The 22,513-nt window shown below is 41.8% G+C and overlaps 2 protein-coding genes across 5 annotated transcripts; one reads left to right on the top strand and one right to left on the bottom strand.

Moving 5' to 3' along the window:
• Positions 1-972: 972 nt before the first annotated feature.
• Positions 973-12,121, bottom strand: Mis12 (MIS12 kinetochore complex component). Of its 3 annotated transcripts, none has more exons than XM_048448593.3 (2): positions 11,965-12,121; positions 973-5,489 (listed from the first exon to the last, which is right to left on the bottom strand). In XM_048448593.3, exon 2 carries the CDS (start codon positions 5,453-5,455, stop codon positions 4,835-4,837), a length of 621 nt encoding a protein of 206 aa, XP_048304550.3. In that variant the 5' UTR covers positions 5,456-5,489; positions 11,965-12,121; the 3' UTR covers positions 973-4,834. The 3 variants fall into 3 exon arrangements, with proteins under 3 accessions (XP_048304550.3, XP_048304552.3, XP_048304551.3); XM_048448595.3 differs by lacking the exon at positions 11,965-12,121 and adding an exon at positions 11,620-11,813; XM_048448594.3 differs by lacking the exon at positions 11,965-12,121 and adding an exon at positions 11,483-11,813.
• A 267-nt stretch (positions 12,122-12,388) lies between these two features.
• Derl2 (derlin 2) lies at positions 12,389-21,650 on the top strand. Of its 2 annotated transcripts, XM_087910381.1 has the most exons (7): positions 12,390-12,548; positions 13,339-13,404; positions 15,588-15,661; positions 16,703-16,796; positions 17,497-17,692; positions 17,935-18,025; positions 21,163-21,650. In XM_087910381.1, exons 1-7 carry the CDS (start codon positions 12,456-12,458, stop codon positions 21,266-21,268), a joined length of 720 nt encoding a protein of 239 aa, XP_087766507.1. In that variant the 5' UTR covers positions 12,390-12,455; the 3' UTR covers positions 21,269-21,650. The 2 variants fall into 2 exon arrangements, with proteins under 2 accessions (XP_048304548.3, XP_087766507.1); XM_048448591.3 differs by lacking the exons at positions 15,588-15,661; positions 16,703-16,796; positions 17,497-17,692; positions 21,163-21,650 and having other exon boundaries at positions 12,389-12,548; positions 17,935-18,020.
• Positions 21,651-22,513: the final 863 nt, after the last annotated feature.

Genomic DNA, 22,513 nt, shown 5'->3' on the forward strand with positions numbered 1-22,513 from the left:
ACACTTAGGAGTATCTTACTCTGATTTCACCAGGTTCATAGCTGCTGTAAAAAAGTCAGTAACTCAAAGTACCAGGGGATGTATTAGCACAGCTGTGTAGGCCAGAAATTACAATGTGACCACAGGACCACACCACTTCTAGAAGCTCTAAGAATCTACGCCCACTTCTTCCACCTTACAGCTGCAGTATCCCAAATTATCTAGAGTAACAAGAAAGCTTGTCTTTCATCTCAAATCTTTCTCTTGCCCTCCCTGGTCTTTGCTTTCTCCTTATAGGTTTATTTAGCATCACTGGACTAGAGCCCACCAATGCAATTCAAGATGATCCCTTCATACTCAACTCCATTATACTTACAAAGACCCTTTCTAAATAGGCAACACTTGAAAGTCTCGAGAATTACAATACAAACTATCTTTTGAAGGATTCCGGTTCAACTACAATGTTTCCAATTGCTACAAATGTGAAAGTTGTTACTTAGGTAAAAAGCCAGTGAGCCAGGTGTAGTAGCAAACAGTAATTCCAGCATTTATAGGTAGAGACCAATCCGAGTACATGAAATCCAGCCTCAAAACAAAACCCAAACTAAAAACAAAAAGCCATAAGGATTGGCTTTTCTCCAAGACTTGCTGGATTCCAAGGTTAACTACATTCCACCAACAGGGCCTTGCTCCTGTCAAAGATTTGTTCTGGAAACAGAAACTACCTATCTTTTGTTCCAAAACCAAGCGTGGTCTTTTTTGCTACTTATTGCAATCGATCACCAAGTTCCTGGTGTAAGCAAAGCTACTGATAAAGGTGAGCTATGTTGGCTGGCCCACAGAATGATGTCTGGTTAATAAAGGAATCAGCTGGTTTAATCCTTCTCTCAAGTTGTCTTCCATCAGTCCAAAGGATTGTGGTCACAAAGGGTACATGACCAAAGTAGCTGTATCTTTGGCTATAGCATCATTTGTAGAAATAACCAGGCTAGCTAAGGATAAAACAATTATATTTTATTTATTTAAGGGGAAAAACTCATGAAACAGGAAACAAGAAATCCAATCACAGCAATGTCCCACGGGGGGGGGGGGAGGCACAGAGAGCACGCACACTGAGGTGTACACCTTTCCCTGGGTCCCAGCGAAGCCACAACTTAAGACCCACCTCTTAAAAATCATTGGTTAACAAGGCTTTCCCCATCAATCATTCTTTAAGCATTCCCCCAATAAGCCAGTGCTGAATTAAGAATCTCTTCCTGGGAGAGGTGAGTAAGTGGCCACAGGGCCAGACAACTTGAGGTGCCACTCTCTGGCATAGCCCCCCCCTGGGGGGGGAATGAATTCAGGCCCCCTCCAATTCCCTAAGCTTTTCTGGCCATCCAGCAGGGTGTGTTCCCTGCTGCTGGCTTTCTTTACCCCATTCCACCCTGCCCCCAAGCCCGCCTTTTCATCTCCAAGGTCCTTGGATCTCCCCAACACAGCCTGCCTCAGGGCAGAGGGAACCTGAGAGCCTGCTCCACTGCTGACGGGACCTAGGAGAGGGCAGACCAAGAGTACACAGTCAGCCACAGCAAAAACTGGACCAAGACGCCAAGACTCTGCTGGTCTCATTTGAAGGAAAGATGGGTAGGTGCCAATGCAAGAATTCCTCCAACATCCTGAAAACCAACAGGGTAACACCAGAATCCAGCGAACACGTAACAGGAAGACTCGAAAATTTTAACCTAGAAGAAGTAAACAATTTTAAACGTAACCTTATGAAAATGATGGAGACTTTTAAACAGGAAGTGAAAAACTCCCTTAAAGAAATGGAAGAGAAGACAAACAAAAAGTTAGAAGAAATTAATAAATCTCTCAAAGATAACCAAGAAAAAGCAATCAAACAGGTAAAGGAAACAGTTCAAGACTTGAAGACAGAAATAGAGGTAATTAAAACACAAACCGAGGGATGGCTGAATATGGAAAATCTGGGTAAACAAACAGAAACTACAGAGACAAGTATAACCAACAGAATACAAGGGATAGTAGAAAGAATCTCAGGCGCTGAAGATACTATAGAGGAAATAGACTCATTGATCAAAGAAAACATCAAATCTAACAAATTCTTAACACAAAACATCCAGGAAATCTGGAACACCATGAAAAGACCAAACCTAAGAATAATAAGGGTAGAAGGAGAACTCCAGCTCAAAGGCCCAGAAAATACATTCAACAAAATTATAGAAGAAAACTTTCCCAACCTAAAGAAGGATATTCCTATGAAGATACAAGAAGCTTACAGAACACCAAATAGACTAGACTAAAGAAAAAAAAAATCCCCTCACCATATAGTAATCAAAACACAAAACATACATAAAGAAAGACTATTAAGAGCTGCAAAGGAAAAAAGTCAAGTAACATACAAAGGTAAACCTATCAGAATTACACCTGACTTCTCATTGGAGACGATGAAAGCCAGAAAGTCATGGTCAAGCGTTATGCAGACATTAAAAGACCACGGATGGCAGCCCAGACTACTATAACCAGCAAAACTATCAATCACCATAGAAGGATAAAACAAGATATTCCATGACAAATCTAGATTTCACCAATACCTAGCCATAAACCCAGCCCTACACAAAATACTAGAAGGAAAACTCCAACCCAAGGAAGTTGGCTACACCAATAAAAACACAGACAATTGGTGGTCTCTTAGCAGCAAATCCCAAAGAAGGGAAAATGTACAAATTAGCATCACCAACAATGAAAACTAAATTAACAGGCAACAGCAATCACTGGTCATTAATATCCCTTAATGTAAATGGACTCAACTCACCTATAAAAAGGCACAGATTAACATTTGGATACAAAAACAGAATCCATCCTTCTGCATACAAGAAACACATCTCAACCTCAAAGACAGACATCATCTCAGAGTAAAGGGTTGGAAAAAAATATTCCAATCAAATGGACCAAAACCACACAAAGACTCAACCAAGAAAGAGAATTACAGAACAATCTCACTCATGAATATCAATGCAAAAATTCTCAATAAAATACTAGCAAACCGAATCCAAGAACACATCAAAAAAAAATCATCCATTATGATTAAGTAGGCTTCATCCCAGAGATGCAGGGATACAAAAATCTATCAATGTAATCCAACATATAAACTGAAAGAAAACACCATGATCATTTCATTAGATGCCGAAAAAGTATTTGACAAAATTCAACACCCCTTTATGATAAGAGTCTTGGAGAAATTAGGGATACGAGGATCATATCTAAATATAATAAAAGCAATATACAGCAAGCCAACAGCTAACATCAAATTAAATGGAGAGAAACTCCCTCTCTTACAACTGGAGGGAAGAGGGTGTCTGGGGGAGCAGGAGGGAAGAAGGAGGAGGGAAAAAAATAAGGAAAAAAGAGAAAAAAATAAAAGAATCTCTTTCTATATATTAAGCTGCAAAAGTATTTATTTATTTATTTATTTATTTATTACAAATATAGATTAGGAAGTCCAAATTAAGGAAAATGCCTTCTTGCCATCTCTTCCCATGGTGGAAGCATTATATGGTGAGATCACACCAGAGTGAGTGGCCTGAACTCATGTTTTCATTGGAAACCTAGTCCCTAAAAACTCCCCAACTCCCATTAAAGTATAAACATTCAACTTCAACATTTTGTCATAGGAAGCCAGTTTTAACACACGAATTTTGTGGGCCACATTCAAATCCTAACACTCATCCCTTTAGTAATTTTCCATCCAGTGATAACCTTTTGTCCCTACAAGTTCATTCTGTCCCTTAGCTGTGCATCCCCTATCTTTCCTTGTTATACTCAGAATCTAACCTCTCCCTCAGGGAATGGTCCCTACATCTAATCCAAGAGTTCTCAATAAAGTCTACTTCACCAATATAAGTGTCATGAATCAGATTTGGTTTTATTGTTTTATTTTTTGAGACCAGTCTATGTAGCCCTAGCTATCCTGAACTCTTTATATAGGCCAGGCTGAACTCCCAAAAGATCTACCTGCCTCTGCCTCCCAAGTGCTGGGATCAACAGTGTGCACGACAACCAGCCAGGATTCAGTTTTTCAATGACACACACTCAAACATACACAGAGGTTTTGCTTGTCTCTTAAAAAGTTATTACTGTGTCTGTATATGCGTGCATGCACACACAATGTGGGGAATGGGGGGTTTCCACATGCAACAGTGTACCCTTGGAAATCAGAGTACAATTTTGTGGAGTCTAGTCTTTCTTTCTACCTTTACATGGGTTCTGGAGATCCAACTCCGGTCACCAGGCTTGAACAAGTACTTTTACCTGCTGACTCATCACCAGCCCCACCAGTCTTCCTCTGCTGCACCGTTTCCCTTTGTTCATTTTTTTTGTTCTTTCCCCTCCTCCTTTTGCTTCTCTCCTGTGTGACATGTTAAGCCCTGAGACACCACATGCTGAGCATACTCTACCACTGAGCTATGCCCCCAGTCCAGCTTTTCTGTTGTTAGTCCCTGGTGTATCTCATGATTGCGCTCCAACATTCAATGAATGAATATACAGGCCTGATTTACACAGGATTCCACTCCCTCCTGAAATCATACTAAAGTGCCCCTAGAGTTGAATAGGTACAACCCCGAAAGAAGAACTAGGTGTTACCAGATACAAGGGTGGTCAACCCAAATTCCAGAAGAGGGGAAAGCAGATGAACAAAACTGTCCGAATTGGAGCCTGCAGTTCCAGAAGATCTGCCAATCTGCTTTGTGGAACCTGGGAAAGAGGGAAGAGTGGCCCTGGGAAGACCTTAAACACAAGAGTAATCAAAGGGAAGCTATTCATTTACATGTTCTCTCTTTTCAGTTCCGAGAAATTATCGTGTTTCCAGTCTTTTGCTTTGTTTTTCGACCTTGTCTCTAATGTTCTGGAATTTTCTACAGTTCTGGACCAGGGACACCAAACTCTCCCTAAAGTTACTAGTTCCGTGATCTCTGCCAATGTTTTCAAGCTCATCAAAGAAAGTCAATGTCTCTCTGAGTCTGGCTTTAACAGTTTTTTGCTCCTCTAATTCTGCAAGAAGGGCCTGCTCAGTGCATAATTCAACCTTATACTTCTCCTGTAACTCTTCGATTTCCTTTCTGAGAAGCTGGAATTTCTCTTCACTAAAAGGATGTGTCTCCTGACACTTATCTTCAGGAAGCAGGATGTTTGGGGGAATCTGCAAAACCGACTGCAAAATCAGCTGCTCCATTTTGCCAAAAAGGTTATCAAAACGTCCTTTCATGAAGCAAAGAAACTTCTCTGTGCATTTACGAACTTGGACAGGGCTAATCTCCAAATCTGGCATGCCCTCCAGCTTCTTTAGGATAACCTGTTCAACAGCCTGCGTCACTTCAAACAGGTGGTCTTGAAATGCTATGTAGATCCTCAGCAGGCAAGTCTGTGGTGTGAAGCCAAAGAACTGGGCCTCATAGGCCATCGGATCCACGGACATCCTGCTTTACTTTGCTACCGACAACTGTGAAAGCCTGCAAATACAAAAAGAAATATCATTAGGACAAATCAGAGGAAAATAATAAATCTCATTATTGATAAGCAAGCGAACAAAGGAAGCAAATTAAAAACTAAGGTGTTCATGTGCCTTTGATACCTATTGTTCCTTTCAGCCTTAATTGTCCCAAAGAAAGACCTTGCCTCTCTCCACCTCTTTCCTATACTCTATTGTTCGTTTCTCTCAGTTATTGGTTAAGACTTAGACACAAGCCCAACCTTCTCAATTCTGCTATCATGAGCAATTTACAAATTACCTCAATTCCCCTGAGACCTGTTGTTTTTTTTTTTGCTTCACTGTGCCCCCACATTTTGAGACAATCTCTTATTGTGCAGCCCACAGCTTGGCTCAAATTTTTCTTTCATTTGTGACAGGGTCTCATGTAGCCCAAGCTAGCCTCAAACTTGGTTATATAGCTGAGGATGATCTTGAACTTCTGATCCTTCTGCCTCTACCAATAAGCCCAACTTTCTATGTGGAAATGGGGTTAGAACCCAGGGCCCAGATTAGCACTCTACTATCTACTAACTGAGCTACATCTTAAAAAAGTTCTGTGCTAGTCTAATTGTCAGTCACATTGTACCTAAGCGTTTCCCAGTCCATCCACTTAACTTCTTTACCCATTCATTTTAGGTTCCATGCTCTATCTCATTTATTTATTTATTTATTTATTTATTTATTTATTTATTTATTTATTTAAGTTTGGTTTGGTTTGGTTTGGTTTTTCTGAGAGAGGGTTTCTCTGTGTAACAGTCCTGGCTGTCCTGGAACTTGCTTTGTAGTCCAGGTTGGCCTTGAACTCACTGAGATTCACCTGCCTCTGCCTTCCAAGTGCTGGGATTAAAGATGTGCACTGCTACTACCACCCAATTACCTCATTGTCTTCCACCCTAGCCATCTGAGAAAAATCCAACTAAATGACCAAGCCTTTATCCTGACTTGTTTCAAGGATCTGAGAGGCATTCTTTTCCAGTGTAAGCATCTAAAAAACAAGTCATTCCATTTCCTTAACCTTGGAACCATGGAATCTAACCTTGGCATTTTTGTCCTACTAGTTATGCTTGTTATGGAAATAAGAGAAGTATTACTCCTTTCTCAGGTAAGGACACTTAATGTAGTCTAAAAACTGTTACTTCAACTACCAGATAAATTTATCTTATGAGAAGACAGGTTGCCACCAATACTGAAAATTTATATATGTAATAGTTTAAAATACAGTGGTGATAACTATATGGCTATATAAATAGAATTTGTTTTTATAGTGTCATTCATAGAGTATCTCTGCCCTGGAAGATTTTTACTTTCTCAACACTTCTCACAGATTATGTTCCCATTAAGAGTTTTGTTTTGTTGAGATAGGGCCTCACTATGTTACTTAGGCTGGCCCCAAATTTTTAACTTTTCTACCTTAGCTTCCCAAGGAGCAGAATGCCAGGACTATATTCTTAGATTTGTGGTGCTGTTTTTAGGCAGGTAGCTCTAGCTGACCTAGAACTCACTTTTTATGTGTATGTACATATTTATGCATTTGTCTATGTACACATACATGAAGATATCTACAAAAAACAGAAGGTGTTGGATTCCCTGGAGCTGGAGTTAGAGATAGCATGCTGGAAACACAACTTGCTGGGAACCCAACTCAGGCCCTCTGCAAAGGCAACTATGGAGCCACCTCTCCAGCCCCTACAAATCCAGTCTCATAACCACGTTTACATTGTAATGGCCTAATCACTTCATGTTATTGCACTCATTTACTAGGCTGATCATGACCACAGCAGTTTATCAGTTCTACCACACACATATCCCAGGTAAACTGTCCAGAACCACACCTTTAATCCCAGCACTCAGGAGGCAGAGTGTGTGGACCTCTGTGAGTTCAAGGCCAGCCTGGTTTACAGAGACCCTGCCTTGGAAAACAAAAACAAACAAAAAATGCTTCCAAAGTTTCAGCTATGCATCTATCCTCCCTCTCAGCCCATGACCCACACTCATCCCCACCCAGTTTAGTGAGAAGTTGCTGTTCCAAAAAGAAGAAAAGGGAGGCACAAATTCAACGATTATGCATGAGAAGTAAACCCAATCCCCTTAGATCTATCCTGTGACAGTGGTGGTGGGGAACCAATACACAGTGTAAAACAAGAGGATCCTTCCCCACCAGCCAAATAATCAAGAAACCTGTCAGATCTATGAGCACACATCAAGATGAGGAGCAGGGCTGTCAGATATGGCTCAGCTATTAAGCGCACCTGCTGCTCTTGCAAAGGGCCCAGAACCCATATAAAAGCTCGCTCCTAATAATTCAAGTTACAGATCTGACATCCTCTCCCAACAACCTCAAGTACAGCACACAATGCAGCACACACATACATGCAGGCAAACACTGAAAACACATAAAATAAAAATAAATTAATTTTTAAAATGTTTTAAGAGAGCGAGGAACAGGACCGGAGAGATGGCTCAATGGTTAAGAGCACTTATTCTTGCAGAAGACCTGGGTTCAGTTCCCAACACCCACATGCTGGCTCATAACCATCTGTTACTCCAGTTCCAGGGAATGCCCAGTTCTAACCTCTTTGGGGGACCAGGCACACACATGGTACATATATATAAAAGCAAGCAAAACACTCATACACATACATTTCAAAAAATAAAATCACTAAACAACAACAAACAAGATAGTTGGGGATGGAGAAATGGCTCAGTGGTTAAGAGTACTACTAGGTCCTCTTATAAAAGACCCAGGTTCAGTTCCCAGTACCCACATGATGACTCACACAACCTTTAACTCCAGTTCTAGGGAATTCAGTGCCTTCTTCTGGCCACTGTGGGAAGCAGGCACATACACAAGATCTCTGTGTACACACACACACACACACGCAGGTAAAATAAATAAACAAAATACATTATGAAAAAAGATAACAAGGAACCAGGTAGAAGTCAAACTATGACACTGAAACGGATTAATATGAGGCTCTGATTTGGTCCATGACACTACAATACAAAATTGTGCGGGTGTAGTTGAGGATAAGCATTGTGGCAAGATACAACGATAAGATTAATGACAGTCCATATCAAGACAGAGTATTCTTTCTGACAATTCACTTTTCTACCTTCAAACCACCTAAGGATATATTTCAAGAACTTTCATTCGAATAATAACAGTAATAGTAGCATCTGTCTCCACAGTCTAAGATCAGTGATCATCTGCTTTAACTATTTCTTTTTTTTTAAATATTTATTTATTTATTATGTATGCAATATTCTCTCTGTGTGTATGCCTGCAGGCTAGAAGAGGGCACCAGACCCCATTACAGATGTTTGTGAGCCACCATGTGGTTGCTGGGAATTGAACTCAGGACCTTTGGAAGAGCAGGCAATGCTCTTAACCTCTGAGCCATCTCTCCAGCCCCTGCTTTAACTATTTCTAAGTCACTCTATTTGTTCACTGTTTTGATACAACTGTCCATGATTCTTTAGTGCCACAGATTGCACAGATCTATAAAACAAAGATACATTTAAGAGATTATATTGGGAACAAAGTCAAAAACACGTCACATGATATGACCTTAAAGTCAGAATAGCCTGCATTATTATTACTGGGATAAACTTTAAATCACTACTGCTCTTTTAATTCTTATTTGGCAGTTCCCTTCTCAGACCTCTTTTTAATTTTGTTTACCACTTTCCCATTCAGTCACTGGGTCACCTAGGCCTTAAGTTCTTTCAGTTTTGTACATAACTTTTAAAAGATTTAATCTTACCATTTATGTGTCTGTGTATGCTTACATGTGCATATGCCAAACACATACAGGTGCCCTTGAATGCCAGAGGAGGGTATCAGACTGGCTGGAGCCAGAGTTATAGGCAGTTGTGAGCCACTGAACATGGGCACTTGGATGCAAACTCAGATCTTCTGGAAGAAGTATGGGGGTCTTTCCTGTTGAGCTATGACTATACTGCTTTTAGAAAACTGCATTGTAAGATAACAGTTACTCAAGATTATGATTTACAGGGTTTCTCTGTGTAGCCCTGGCTGTCCTGGAACTCATTCTGTAGACCAGGCTGGCCTAGAACTCAGAGATCTGCCCGCCTCTGCCTCCCAAGAGCTAGAAAATGTAGCCACCACAGCCTGGCTACATTTTTTTCTTTTTTTTAAAATTATTTATTATGTATACATTGTTCAGCCTCCACGTATGCCTGCAGGCCAGAAGAGGGCAGATCTCATTACAGATGGCTGTGAACCACCATGTAGTTGCTGGGAAATGAACTCAGGACCTCTGGAAGAGCGGTCAGTGCTCTTAACCTCTGAGCCATCTCTCCAGCCCCCTGGCTACATTTTTTTTAAGTGGAGCAAATATATTATGTGGCCATGCCCTCGCTCTGATGTGATGGAGCGAATGAATTGTATTATGTGGCCATGCCCTCGCTCTGATGTGATGGAGCGAGTATATTGTATTATGTGGCCATGCCCTCGCTCTGATGTGATGGAGCGAGTATATTGTATTATGTGGCCATGTCCTCGCTCTGATGAGATGGAGAGAGTATATTATGTGGTCATGCCCTCGCTCTAACCTGACGAGATGAAACCATTCCTCACTGGTCTACCATGATGAAGAATCACCTGAGTGAGGAAAAAACATAGGTATTTAGTTATCCCACCATAGGATAAAACATTTTAGCAGCGTCTGTCCTTGTTTAAGTTAAGTCTCAAATTACAGAATATTCTTTATGATCTAACTGATGGGTTAGAGAACTGGCTTTGAATCTGTAGCATTAACATGGAAAGACAAACATCCTTTGTATTCCAAAATATGGTCTCTAAACAGTTCTTAATTTTCATTTAAATTGCTAGGAGGTTTGGAGCTATGAATTCATCTTGCAAGAAAACAGATGATGCGAATTAATAATGGATGAGCAATTACCTAACAGGTTTGTTAGTAACTAATTTAGTTTTATTCAATAAAGTTACGCGGCGGGGGCGGGGATATGATATCGAGATCTTCTGGTGATACCTTCTTAGGAACTTGACAGATATTTGCATATATGTCACTAAATACTGCCAAAACATTCTCAGAACATCGAGGCTGGTTGATACTCACATGGAGTAGACCAGAACTTCTCTTCTCTGCCAAAAACATTTATTTGGCACTCTTAACTTTTGCCAAGTTGGTAGTCATAAGCTTGTTTTTCTATCCTATGGCACTAAGCATTATGTCCAGGACCTTTTATAAGCTAGGTGTGCACTCAACTGCTACATTCCCAGCTCCACACTATATTTTAAAAATTAAAGCCATCTGTCCTCACATACTATTTGGACACTGAAACTACTTCCACTTCTGTCGTTTATATTGGGATGCCTTTTCTAGAAGATTATAATATTTTCATTACCCAAGTAGGATGGATGTCTGTTACAAATTACCCAAATGATGGGTCAACCTACCAACAACTTGCACTCTATAATTTTCCAAGTTTGCATCCTAACTTTGCCTCAAAGTTCTCAACAATCCTGAATTGATGTGTGTGTGTGTATATATATACATATAAAATGCGTAAGTCTGTATATGTATATATGTGTGTATAGTACGTATGTACACACACACACACACACCCCAATTCTAACCAAGTTCCTAAATACAAAGTTCCAGTTCAGAGAGAAGTTCCAGTTTCACCTTTTGTCTATTTCACTGTCAATGCTATGGCGAGGTTGTTGCTATAAAGCTTTAAAAGCCTGCCGTTTTAGCAACATGTTGTTAAGACCATTCTTGTGTTTGCCCCCATCTCCTCTATGCTGCCCACGCTGGCCTAGCACTCAACAAATCCTCTCGCTTCAGCCCCCAGCGAGGCTAGGAGTCACAGGCAGGTGCCACTGCGTTCAGCCTTCTAAACGCCACTCTCTCCAACCTTTTACTTGGTTTGACAGTCACACTCCCCCCCACACACACACTTTTTTTAGTGCTTATTTTAACTCACCGACTACTGACACGATCAAGATAGTCTTTGCCCCGACACAACCTAATTACAGTTTCTTTCCTTCAAGTAGGCACGCATTGAACACAGATCCTTCGAGAACCAGCTGGAAAACACCTCCCTGAAGAACCAGCCACTACCTCCTTCGCGTTCCTTCAGTGTTATTAACTCATCTACCATCTCTTCTCTGTTAGAGTTCCTGCTGCTGAAGTTAAACATGGGAGGCGCCCATCCAATCTCGACGAGTAGCACGGAACCCACGACCACCACAAAAGGAGGCCTAGAAACGGCAGAGCTGCAGGCTCTTCCGGCAGCTCCCGTCCCACCCCGCGGCCGCGTTGCATGCCGGGACCTCCAGGGCTCCCGGCCCCGCCGGCCTGATGTCAGGGGTACCCTGCAGGACGCTCCGACGCCCCTGAAACGACGCCGTTCCTCCATTCCCACCCTTCCTTCCCGCTCCTCCTCAGACAGCATACAGGCCCTACCGAAGCGATCCCGGGGGTGGTGGAATCTGCCACACACCGGCTTCCCGCCACGTCCTTCAAACCACACGGAATTAACAGAAGGAGGCGGCGGCACAGGCTCCACTCAAGCGATTGAATCGCGCCTCGGCAAACGAACGCAAAGGCGGGACGGATCGCCCTCCTGATTGGCTGGCCGTGGGGACGAAAGGGGGGCCCTCGGATTGGTAGAGGGACGGGGACGAGGAGGGAAAGCTAGCTGTGGCCGGCGGGGATTGGCGGAAGGAACTGGTACTTTCTCTCTTCGTTGGTAGGTGGAGAAATGAGGATGGGCCGACGCGGAGACGCAACTCGTGATTGGTGGGTGCGTGGCCCCCGGGGCGCAAGCGATTGGTGGCTGACCGAGTGCGCGGCGCTGATTGGACAGCGGTGGCAAGGCTGAAGGCCGGCTTTGAGTCTGCCCCGCCGCCTGGCATCCTGGCGGAAGGGGAAGGGGGGCAGGCGCGGTGGGGAAGATGGCGTACCAGAGCCTCCGGCTGGAGTACCTGCAGATCCCACCGGTCAGCCGCGCCTACACTACCGCCTGCGTCCTCACCACCGCGGCCGTGGTGAGCAGCTCTGGCGCTCCGTCCTCCGTTTCCAGGCTAGCTGTGACTGGGTTTTCAGAAAACGGGTTTGGGCCGCAGAGAAGCCCAGAGGGTTTGGTCCCAGGGGTGGGTGGAGACATCCGGAGCTCACTCTAGGGTTCGGGATAGTCCCAACGGTGCCAAGCCCGTGACCTGAAAAGGAAGTGCTCCTCCATGAGGAGACAGGTCGGTTTCCGAGAGATGAAATCCAGACCTGTAGCGAGTCAGAGCTGTGGGAGCCGCCCACCCAGAAATGTGCCCCAGCTTTAGCTATGGCCAGGTGATTAGTGGGAGCAAGGCCCGCTAGGTTCACAGACTTAATATATATTAAGAATAAAAATCTCGAATTGTCTGGAACATCTTTCAGAAGACGACCGTTGGATTTAAGAACTGGCCACCTGTACCCTAGCCCTAATGCTAGTGGGCCCTCGGATCTCTTATTCGGAGTTGTCTCACCCAGATGTTTCAGGTGGTGACCACGCGACATATAGATTCGTAAAAGATGCTGTGGTTTGTCTCTAAAATATACCCACCTGCCTGCCTTATAGCATCCTCAAATATTGCAACATAAAACTTGCGTTGTGTGTTGAGGATACAAAAACGGTTGTGCGAATTCTAAAGAATCCCTTACCAGCGGTCACAAGCAAGATAGATATTTACTCCAAGTGACCACTTTTTATTTCTAATTATTAGAATTACTGATCCTTTGTTGTTAATGCTGAAATTTTGTTTTATGGTCGATCTGATTTAAGAAGCTCTTTTTCCATTTCAGCAGTTGGAATTGATCACACCTTTTCAGTTGTACTTCAATCCTGAACTAATTTTTAAACATTTTCAAGTAAGTGGTCTATGGCTACTGTGACTAACGAGTCTACTATCGTTTTTTTTTTTTCCTTTATTGTTTAGTAAGTAATAAATCCTGTCAAATACAGTCTCAAAAAATAATCCAGTAGGGGAAGCTCTGATTATAATTAAGTCTTATTGAGATGGAAGGAAGGAATTCTGCAGCCTGGTTGGGCTCCAGAATCATTTAAGAGCTGCTAGGTATTTGTGAGCAATGCATCATATACCAAATTAGAAATGCCAAGGGTGGAACTAGGTGCAAGCAGATTAGCAGGAGGTTGGCAAGTTCTGAGTTAGTTTGGGCTACCTAGGGAGACCCTGTCTTAAGAAAATTGCTAAGGGTGGGAATTTGGAATTCATCTTCTATTTTAGTTTCTGTCTTTGACTACAACTAGTTTAAGAATTACTGTGACCAGAATCCCAGCAGTCAGGAAGCGAGGCCAGTTTGAACTCCACATCAAGGAATTGTCTCAAAACATAAGCAATAGTAACAACAATCAGTGATAATAGTGATGATGTGATTTGAGAATAAAACTGACCAAACTAGCTGCCCAGGGAATCTCACAAGATAGTCTTTTGTCTGTTCCCTCTTGTTACTCCTCTTGGTGCAGCAGTTCTGGTAGAGTTCTAACACTAATCTGTCTTCCTGAAGTCAGATCATACTAACACAAGTCTGAAAGACTATTCTCTAAAGCAGTATGTTGGCTTATTAGAGTACAATTTGAAGAAGTCTTTTTCCCATGATTAAAGAGGAATGTGTTATCATGCCAGGATGGTCATTCACACGTTAGGTGAAGGCTAGATCTCCCTGGCTGTAGTTCCCCTTTGTTCATGCTGTTTCCCGTCCCAAATGGATTCCACTCCCTTTGTACCTGTTGAACTTTAGCTTGCCTTTCAAGATGCAGCTTTTGTATGCCTTTAGATATATTACCTTTTGTGTGCCTTTAGATACATTACCTTTTGTGTGCCTTTAGATACATTACCTTTTGTGTGCCTTTAGATACATTACCTTTTGTGTACCTTTAGATACATTACCTTTTGTGTGCCTTTAGATACATTACCTTTTGTGTGCCTTTAGATTACCTTTTGTGCTAGAGCATCTCTTGCCCTTGGGGTTTTTGTTTGTTTGGTTGGTTTGGTATGGGGTTTCTCTGTGTAGTCCTGGCTGTCCTGGAACTTACTCTCTATACCAGGTTGGCCTTGAACTCACAGAGATCTGCCTTCTCTGCTGATTAAAGGCTGTGATTAAAAGCGTGAGGCACCACCACCCTGCCAAGGTTCAGTTGCATTAAGTTCGGAATTAGGAGGTTCTAGTTTCGCCGGCAAGAGTCTCCACTAGCTGCATGCCCTTCGACAAGCCATAAGTCTTAAGCTTCCTTATCTGTGACGAGAGGACGATCACATTAGCTTGTCTATCTCACAAGATTACTGAAGTCACATATGATAGTAATTCTGTAAAGTTTGTGAGTAGTTGTCAGTTGACTAGGTGAGACTCCTCTTCTATCTCTTCTTGACTCTTGGAGCATTAACTCTTGTAGGAAGTTGACTTCAAACCAGAACCTGACTGACTGTCTTAGAATTTTTCCATCAGGATGTTGTGGTTAGTATAGACTTTTTCTCAGCAGCTTTCCATACTGGATCCCTGAAGTTTTTTATTTAGACAGCTTCCATAATTTGCTTAGCCACATAGTTTGGGCTTTCTGTGTTGTTTTATAAAAGGTCATTATGATTTTAAATTTCTAATCTTATCATCCATATAAATTTCTTTTTTAAAAAAATATTTATTTATTATGTATACAATATTCTTTCTGTGTATATGTCTGCAGGCCAGAAGAGGGCACTAGACCTCATTACAGATGGTTGTGAGCCACCATGTGGTTGCTGGGAATTGAACTCAGGACCTTTGGAAGAGCAGGCAATGCTCTTAACCTCTGAGCCGTCTCTCCAGCCCTCATCCATATAAATTTCACAGTCCAGTTAATATCTTCTAGTCTTTAAAGAAGAAGCATCACACACAAAACAAATCCAGAATCATATTGGGTGTCGTATTTGGATGGGCCCCACCTAGGACTTTGGAGCCTCAGAGTTGTAGAATGTCGTTTTTAATCTAACTATAGAAATGTTTCCTGGTTATGTATTTTACTTAATGTGTCTTTCTCTTGCCCCACCCCCTTGCAGATATGGAGGCTAATCACCAATTTCTTGTTTTTTGGTCCAGTTGGATTCAATTTTTTGTTTAACATGATTTTTCTGTATCCTTTTAAGTGGAATCAACATCGAAACTTCAGGTTCGCTTAGTACATATTGTAAGATGAAATTGTTGCTCTTGTTTATTTTTTATGACATTTTAGTTATGGCTTCTGGGTCTGGAGTTTGTAACTAGATCATAGTGTTTTGAAACTCTTTGTAACTCCTTGTTTACACAGGAGGTTCCAACTGTTAAAGATTAGTGTCCTTAGGCTATGACTTACCATGTTATATTTGTAAAATAATGTCAGCAGCAGCTGGCACAGTAGTAACTTCACAGCCTGAAGCATTGGTAACTCAACAGAATTTTCCCCAGGGTTTTTACAATGTGTTTCTGAAAGTGGGGACCATGATTGCAAGGCTTAAAAAAAAAGTGAGTGCCAAAATGTCTGCTGGGCTTGACATATTTAGGCTCGTGGAAAGAAAGGAAGAGCCATAGTAGTCAAAGGTGGTGATTGGGTGTGCTGCTCGGCATTCCTCTGCACCCAGCACTCCAGCTCATCCGCGGGAGACTGAGGGCCTTTACCAGTGATGGGACTTACATCCTAGAATGGTTTTTGGTGTGTTTCCTGCATAGGAAGCTTATCATTCTGATAAGTTTCTAATAAAAGGTTTTTCATTATAGTTTTTATGGACTAGAATATAGAAATGCTTAGCCTGGCTGGCCTGGAGAAGTAGTTACCACACAAGGCTTCTTGGCAGGGGTTTCTTCAATATTGGCAAACCAAGGAAGGGACAAAGTCACATGTAGTTGAAGTTGGGAAAGATGATACTAGAAATTGGAAGGGGTAGAATGTGATTGAAAGCATGCTCCTGCAGCATTTGAATCAGCTCCCCAGCCAGGGACAGCTTTTGTAAAATATGGTGCTAGTTTTCTTGTTGCTGAAAATGCTTGATGGGAAAAAATGAAACCAGATTGCTACGTGAACATTCTTAGAGAAAAATGCAGCTTGGCTGTGTCGTATGAAGCCTAAGTATGTTTCAGTGGTTTATTACATTTTAACTTCTTATGTGTGTGCTTAATATTTTCTTAACTTGAACTTAAGATATCGTTACTGTCGAATGCTAGAAGAAGGCTCTTTCCGAGGTCGGACAGCAGACTTTGTATTTATGTTCCTTTTTGGTGGATTTTTAATGACTGTATCCTTCAACAAATAGAATACAGGAAAATCTTAAAGAACAGACTGTCTATTCCTCAATCTTCTCATCTGTCTCCCATGATTCACTTGCTACTCTGAACAAGCAGATAAAAAAAAAACCAGGGTGCTACCATTTATTTCACAGCCCTCTTTGACAGCTTCCAAGCCTAGAGGTTGGACAGGAGGCTCCGCTGAGCAAGAACTTTTAACCCAGGTGGGTTATCTTGAAGGATCTCAGTTACATCACTGTCGGTGGGTGACTTCACTTTTACTAAGTTGGTAAGACATGTTGTATTAAAGTCACTGTCAAAACTGATGCAATATTTTTAAAAAGAAAGGAGTTGTATTGTGTGTGACAGACTTAGTGCTGCTCCAGCCTCCGTGCTCTACACCTGTGAAGGTGTCAGTGGGGATGATCTTCATTGTGCTTACTGACAAAGGGATTCATGTTTTCAAAAAGGCAAGAGCGTCACAAAAGCAGTTTAGTCTGTAGTAGCTGTGATTTGGATGATTTAGCCCAAACCAGTTTTTGCCTGGCCACCTTGGGTAATTAATTTCAGGCATTTCCTCTTATAGTTTAGAAATCACCAGTATTTAGCTTTTCTAATTCAGATTTTAGTGCAAGGGTGATCTTTAGTTCTCTTCCTTAACCTTCCCTAGCATGCTTTCATGTTGATATTTTCCTTAATTTCATTTGCTAGCTTTTTGGTTTGTTTGTGAGCTTAGTTTTTTTAGGCCAGGCCTTCACAATAATGCTGGTCTACGTGTGGAGCCGAAGGAACCCATACGTCCGCATGAACTTCTTTGGGCTTCTAAACTTCCAGGCCCCTTTTCTGCCATGGGTGCTCATGGGGTTTTCCTTGTTGTTGGGGAACTCAATTATTGTGGACCTTTTGGGTAAGCATCTTCTCACTACTTTTTGTACTATTATACCTGAAAATGTATTTTGTCACTGTCTTTCATGTTTATTCTGTTTAGTCTTCATATATAGCTATTGTAAGATTGTTTAATCTGAAAGATAATATTAGTTCATTGATCTTCAATAATTACATTTATCCTAAGTAAGGCTTATGTTGGTAAGGAACTTAAAATTGAAATTTTGATCTTCCTTTTTGTCCTTTATTTCTGGTTGATTATAGGTATTGCAGTTGGGCACATATATTTTTTCTTGGAAGATATATTTCCCAATCAGCCTGGTGGAATAAGAATTCTGAAAACACCATCTATTTTGTGAGTATTTAACACCATGTTTCATGTTCCATGCAGATAGATCGTGATCGTGGTTCATTTGGGGCTCCCTTAGTTCCTGATCCAGGTGGTTCATATCAGTGTTTGCAGATTGAGCAACACGGCCACAACGGGGGACCTTTGGATTGACCGGAAGCAGAGTAGGCCAGGGTTGTGACTACTGGGCTCTTGACATTGTGGTGGTGACTTTGTAATTACGCTCTTCTATGACCACGAAAACTTCTGTCCCAGAGAGGAGCCTGCTGGTTTTATTTTATTCTATTTTACTTTATTATTATATTTTTTGTTGGGGTTTTGTTTGTTTGTTTGATTTTTGGTTTTTCAAGACAGGTTTTCTCTGTGTAACAGCCCTGGCTGTCCTGGAACTAGGTAGCTATGTAGCGCTTCCTGTCTCTGCTTCTTGAGTGCTGGGATTAAAGGTGTGTGCCACCATTGCCCAGCTTGCCTGCTGGTTTTATGAAAGCTACTGTCCAAGTTGAGAGAATGAACAGTGAAGTGAGCCACACTGTTCAGAGGACATGTCTGATGGCATTCTGACGGGCAAAACAGGTAGTGGAGGTACACAGGGAAATCAAATAGAAACAGCTTTGACCTAAGGCCAGACTAGCTGTCTTACCACAAACACTGGGATTTGTTTTTATTCTGAAGTCTCTTGAGCTAGAGTTTGATTTATAAGACCTGTTTCTGCTCTAGAATTTTCTGTCCTTGACAACAATTACATTAAAAGGGGGCACTCACTGGTTAGTGGTGGGCTACACAAAGAAACCCTGTCTCAGAAAACAAACAAACAAGGATCTTGATTCAACAAAAAGGTTTGATAAAAACTCTCTGTTATAGAATAGTTAAACAAAAAAGAATGAAGATGTCTCAGTGATTAACAGCACTGGCTGCTCTTTTGAATGACCCAGATTGAATTCCCAGCACCCACACAGCTGCTAACAGCTGTTTATAACTCCACTTCAATGGGATCCAGCGCCATCTTCTGGCCTCTGCAGGTACTGCAAGCACATGATAGATGTACATGCAGGCAAAATAGCCACAGACATAAAATGAAAATAAGGGACTGGAGAGATGGCTCAGGAGTTAAAAGTTGCTTTTCCAAAGGTCCTGAGTTCAATTCCCAGCACCTCCATGGTAGCTCAGAACCATCTATAACTATGGTCCCATGGATCTGGTGCCCTCCTTAGGTATGCATATGTACATGCCTGCAAAATTCCCACATATATAAAATACATAAGAAAATAAACCTTTTTAAAATAGAAGGAAAGTAAATATATCTTTAAGACAGAGAAGAAGAGTGAACTAGCAAGGTATGCTAGTATATGCCTGTCATCCCATCCACTCTGAAGGCTGAGGCACAAAAATTTGAAGTTTGATGTCAGCTTGGCTATTATAGCAAGTATCCATCTCAAGAGGAAGTTTTTAATTAACAACAACAACAAAAGAAAAAAACAGAAAAAAATGAGTGTCTTAATTAGGGTTTCTATTGCTGTGAAGAGACACCAGGACCACAGCAACTCTTTTTTTTCCTTTTCTTTTTTTTGTTTGTTTGTTTTTTGAGACAGGGTTTCTCTGTGTAGCAGCCCTAGTTGTCCTGGAACTCACTCTGTAGATCAGGCTTGACCTCAAACTCACGGAGATCCTCCTGTCTCTGCCTCTGCCTCACAAGTGCTAAGATTAAAGGCCTGTGCCACCACCACCTGGCTCGCAGCAACTCTGATAAAGGAAAACATTTCATTGGGGCTGGCTTAAAGTTTTAGAGGTTTACTCCATTATCAATGTGGTGGGACATGGTCTAGTTGCCTATTTAGTCCATGTAGTATTATTTGTATGTAGATATATTTAGGCTAAACACTTGGGATTGGGTAACTGTATATGCTTATTTTGAAATAGCTATATATTTTTAATTTCTTTTAAAGATTTATTTTATAAATGTGTTTACGGGCTGTGAGCTTGCATTTTATGTGCACTGTGTGCACGAGTATATGAGTGTTTTCAAGTGCCGGGGACAATGTGACCCCTGGATCTGGAGTTACAGGTGATTATAAACTCCTGGGTATGGGTGCTGGGACCCAAACCTGTGTCCTCTACAAAAGCAGTAAGTGCTCTTAACTACTGAGCCATCGCTACAGCTCCTATCTGTAGACTTTCTTAAAATGTCTTTTTGTTTTGTTTTGTTTTTGTTTGGTTAGGTTTCTTGAGACAGATGGTTTCTCTGTGTTGCCCTGGCTGTCCTGCAACTCACTTTGTAGACATTGACCTCATGGAGATCTGCCTACCTCTGCTGAGAGTAAAGGCATGTCATGACCCCTCCACACCCACCTCCACCCCAGCTAAAATGTCATTTTTAAACCTAATATGTAATAATTACGTTTCCTAGCTGGGTGTAGTGGCACACGCCTTTAATCCCTGAGCACTTAGGAGGAAGAGGCAGGAGGCTCTCCAGGAGTTCAAGGCCAGCCAGGTCTGCAGAGCCAGTTCCAGGACATCCAGGGCTATACAAAGAGAAGCCCTGCCTGCAGTGGGGAATTAGGGAGGGGAGGTGATTATGATTACATTCCCATTATAAGTGCCCTACAGAATTTAGTGACTACATGATATTCTGTGATTCATATTTAACATAATTATGTTACTCCCTTATTAATGGACATTGACATTCGTTATTGCTTTTCCTTCTGTAGATGGAGTAATGAATGTCCTTGTAACTAAATCGATACACCCCAACATGAAGTTCACCATGTTAACCATTTTTAAATGAGCAGTACAGTGGTTTGCATGCATTTGTGTTGTACTGCTATGGCCACTATCCTTAGGAGGCTTTTATGTTATAATCCTAAAACTCTGCCCATTGATTAATTCCCTTTTCTGTCACCCAGTAACCACCTTTCTTTTTGTGCCTGTGGATTTGACTCTTCCAGGTACCTCATCGGCATTTATTGCTTCTGTAGTAAGTTAGTAAAGGAGGTAAGTTAATATAAATGTTAGATAATTGTGGAGCCTCTTTAGTTGGCAGGCAGAGATGACACTTACCTGTTTGTGGATGCCCTCGGGGATGAACTGCTTTCTAGTACTTCCGGTCTAAGATGGCTCTGGCACTGAATGGTCTCTGTGTGTTTTAGGAGGACTATTTTTGATACACCAGATGAGGATCCCAATTACAACCCACTACCTGAAGAGCGGCCAGGAGGCTTCGCCTGGGGTGAGGGCCAGCGCCTTGGAGGGTAAAGCAGCTGTGCCAATTATGAGACCCATCTGAGAAGGACTCAGTGAAATGCCCATTGGGATTCTTTTATCCCTTGTTGCAAAAGTGTGGACACTTTTGACAGATTTTTAACTCCGGAAGCACTTTACGGAATGGTACACTGACTAATGCAGAAGACATTTCCAGCAGTTGCCAGGGTTCCTCACTATGCTGGTACTAAAAGTATAATCTCTTGGAGCCAAAAAACTGGAGAAACAGATACCCTGCCGCCTCTGACAAGTACATGGGTACTTGAGCTCTGTGGCATGAGCTCCTCCTCCTCTTCTTTGATAGACAAGGCCGTGGTGTAAATGGAAATTTCAGAGAGGACAAAATAAAACTGAATTCCATCTCTCTCACACTGTATCTAAGCTTTCGTGTGATCTTTTAAATCATGGTAATGTGTTCTAGGTTTCCTGCGTAGGTCTGAACACAGCAGTTTCTCATGTCTCCACGGCTTTGGACTGGATTTCAAGATTGGAAATAAACAGCTGTTATGTACATCTGACTAGTTCAGAGTCGTAGCTTCAGTAGGGGAAAGATTGGTTTCTGCCATTAAGATAGTTCTCCGTCTGAAAACCACAAAGCTTCAAGTTAGACCACAGGAAGAGAGAGAAAGGGGGGTGATTTCTTGTACCAGAGGAATCTGTAGGAAATTCAGCTGTAAGCACAAAGCAACTGTGACATCTCTTGTAGCTGGAATTTCTCCACTAAGAAACACCCAGATTAGGCCACCCTTTGTCAAAGTACAGGAATATGAATGGGTTGCCATTGGGAATGTGTTCCTCTTGTCATTTCTTTCAAGAAAAGCTCAAAACCTTTCCAGAGCAGAGCCAAGTGCCTGGGTCACCTTCCCGGTCAGGCAGAAATGAGGGTATTTGGAAACAGCCACACTGATGACTCAGTGAATGCTTGTCAAAGATAGTACATCTTGTTTTACATTCATGCTGCTTTACCAGAACCCAGAAAGATGATCTCAGTCTTCATAAACCTTAGATAGGCACAGGGCTCCACAGACTGGATCGTCCTATTTTGACTGAGTTGCTTTCTAGAATGAAACCTTTCTCAGAGGTTGACATAGGCTTAAATAAAACATAGTAGACATTCAAGGTGAAGTTTTGGGATGTCTTGAAAGTAGAAAGTATTTTAACGACTAAGTGGGATATACATAAGAAATGGAATAAGTACATCTTAAATGTTGCTAGTAAATACCTGAAAAGGATTTCATG

This window comes from Myodes glareolus, chromosome 9, assembly GCF_982192425.1.
Source record: "Myodes glareolus chromosome 9, mMyoGla1.1, whole genome shotgun sequence".
Lineage (NCBI taxonomy): Eukaryota > Metazoa > Chordata > Mammalia > Rodentia > Cricetidae > Myodes > Myodes glareolus.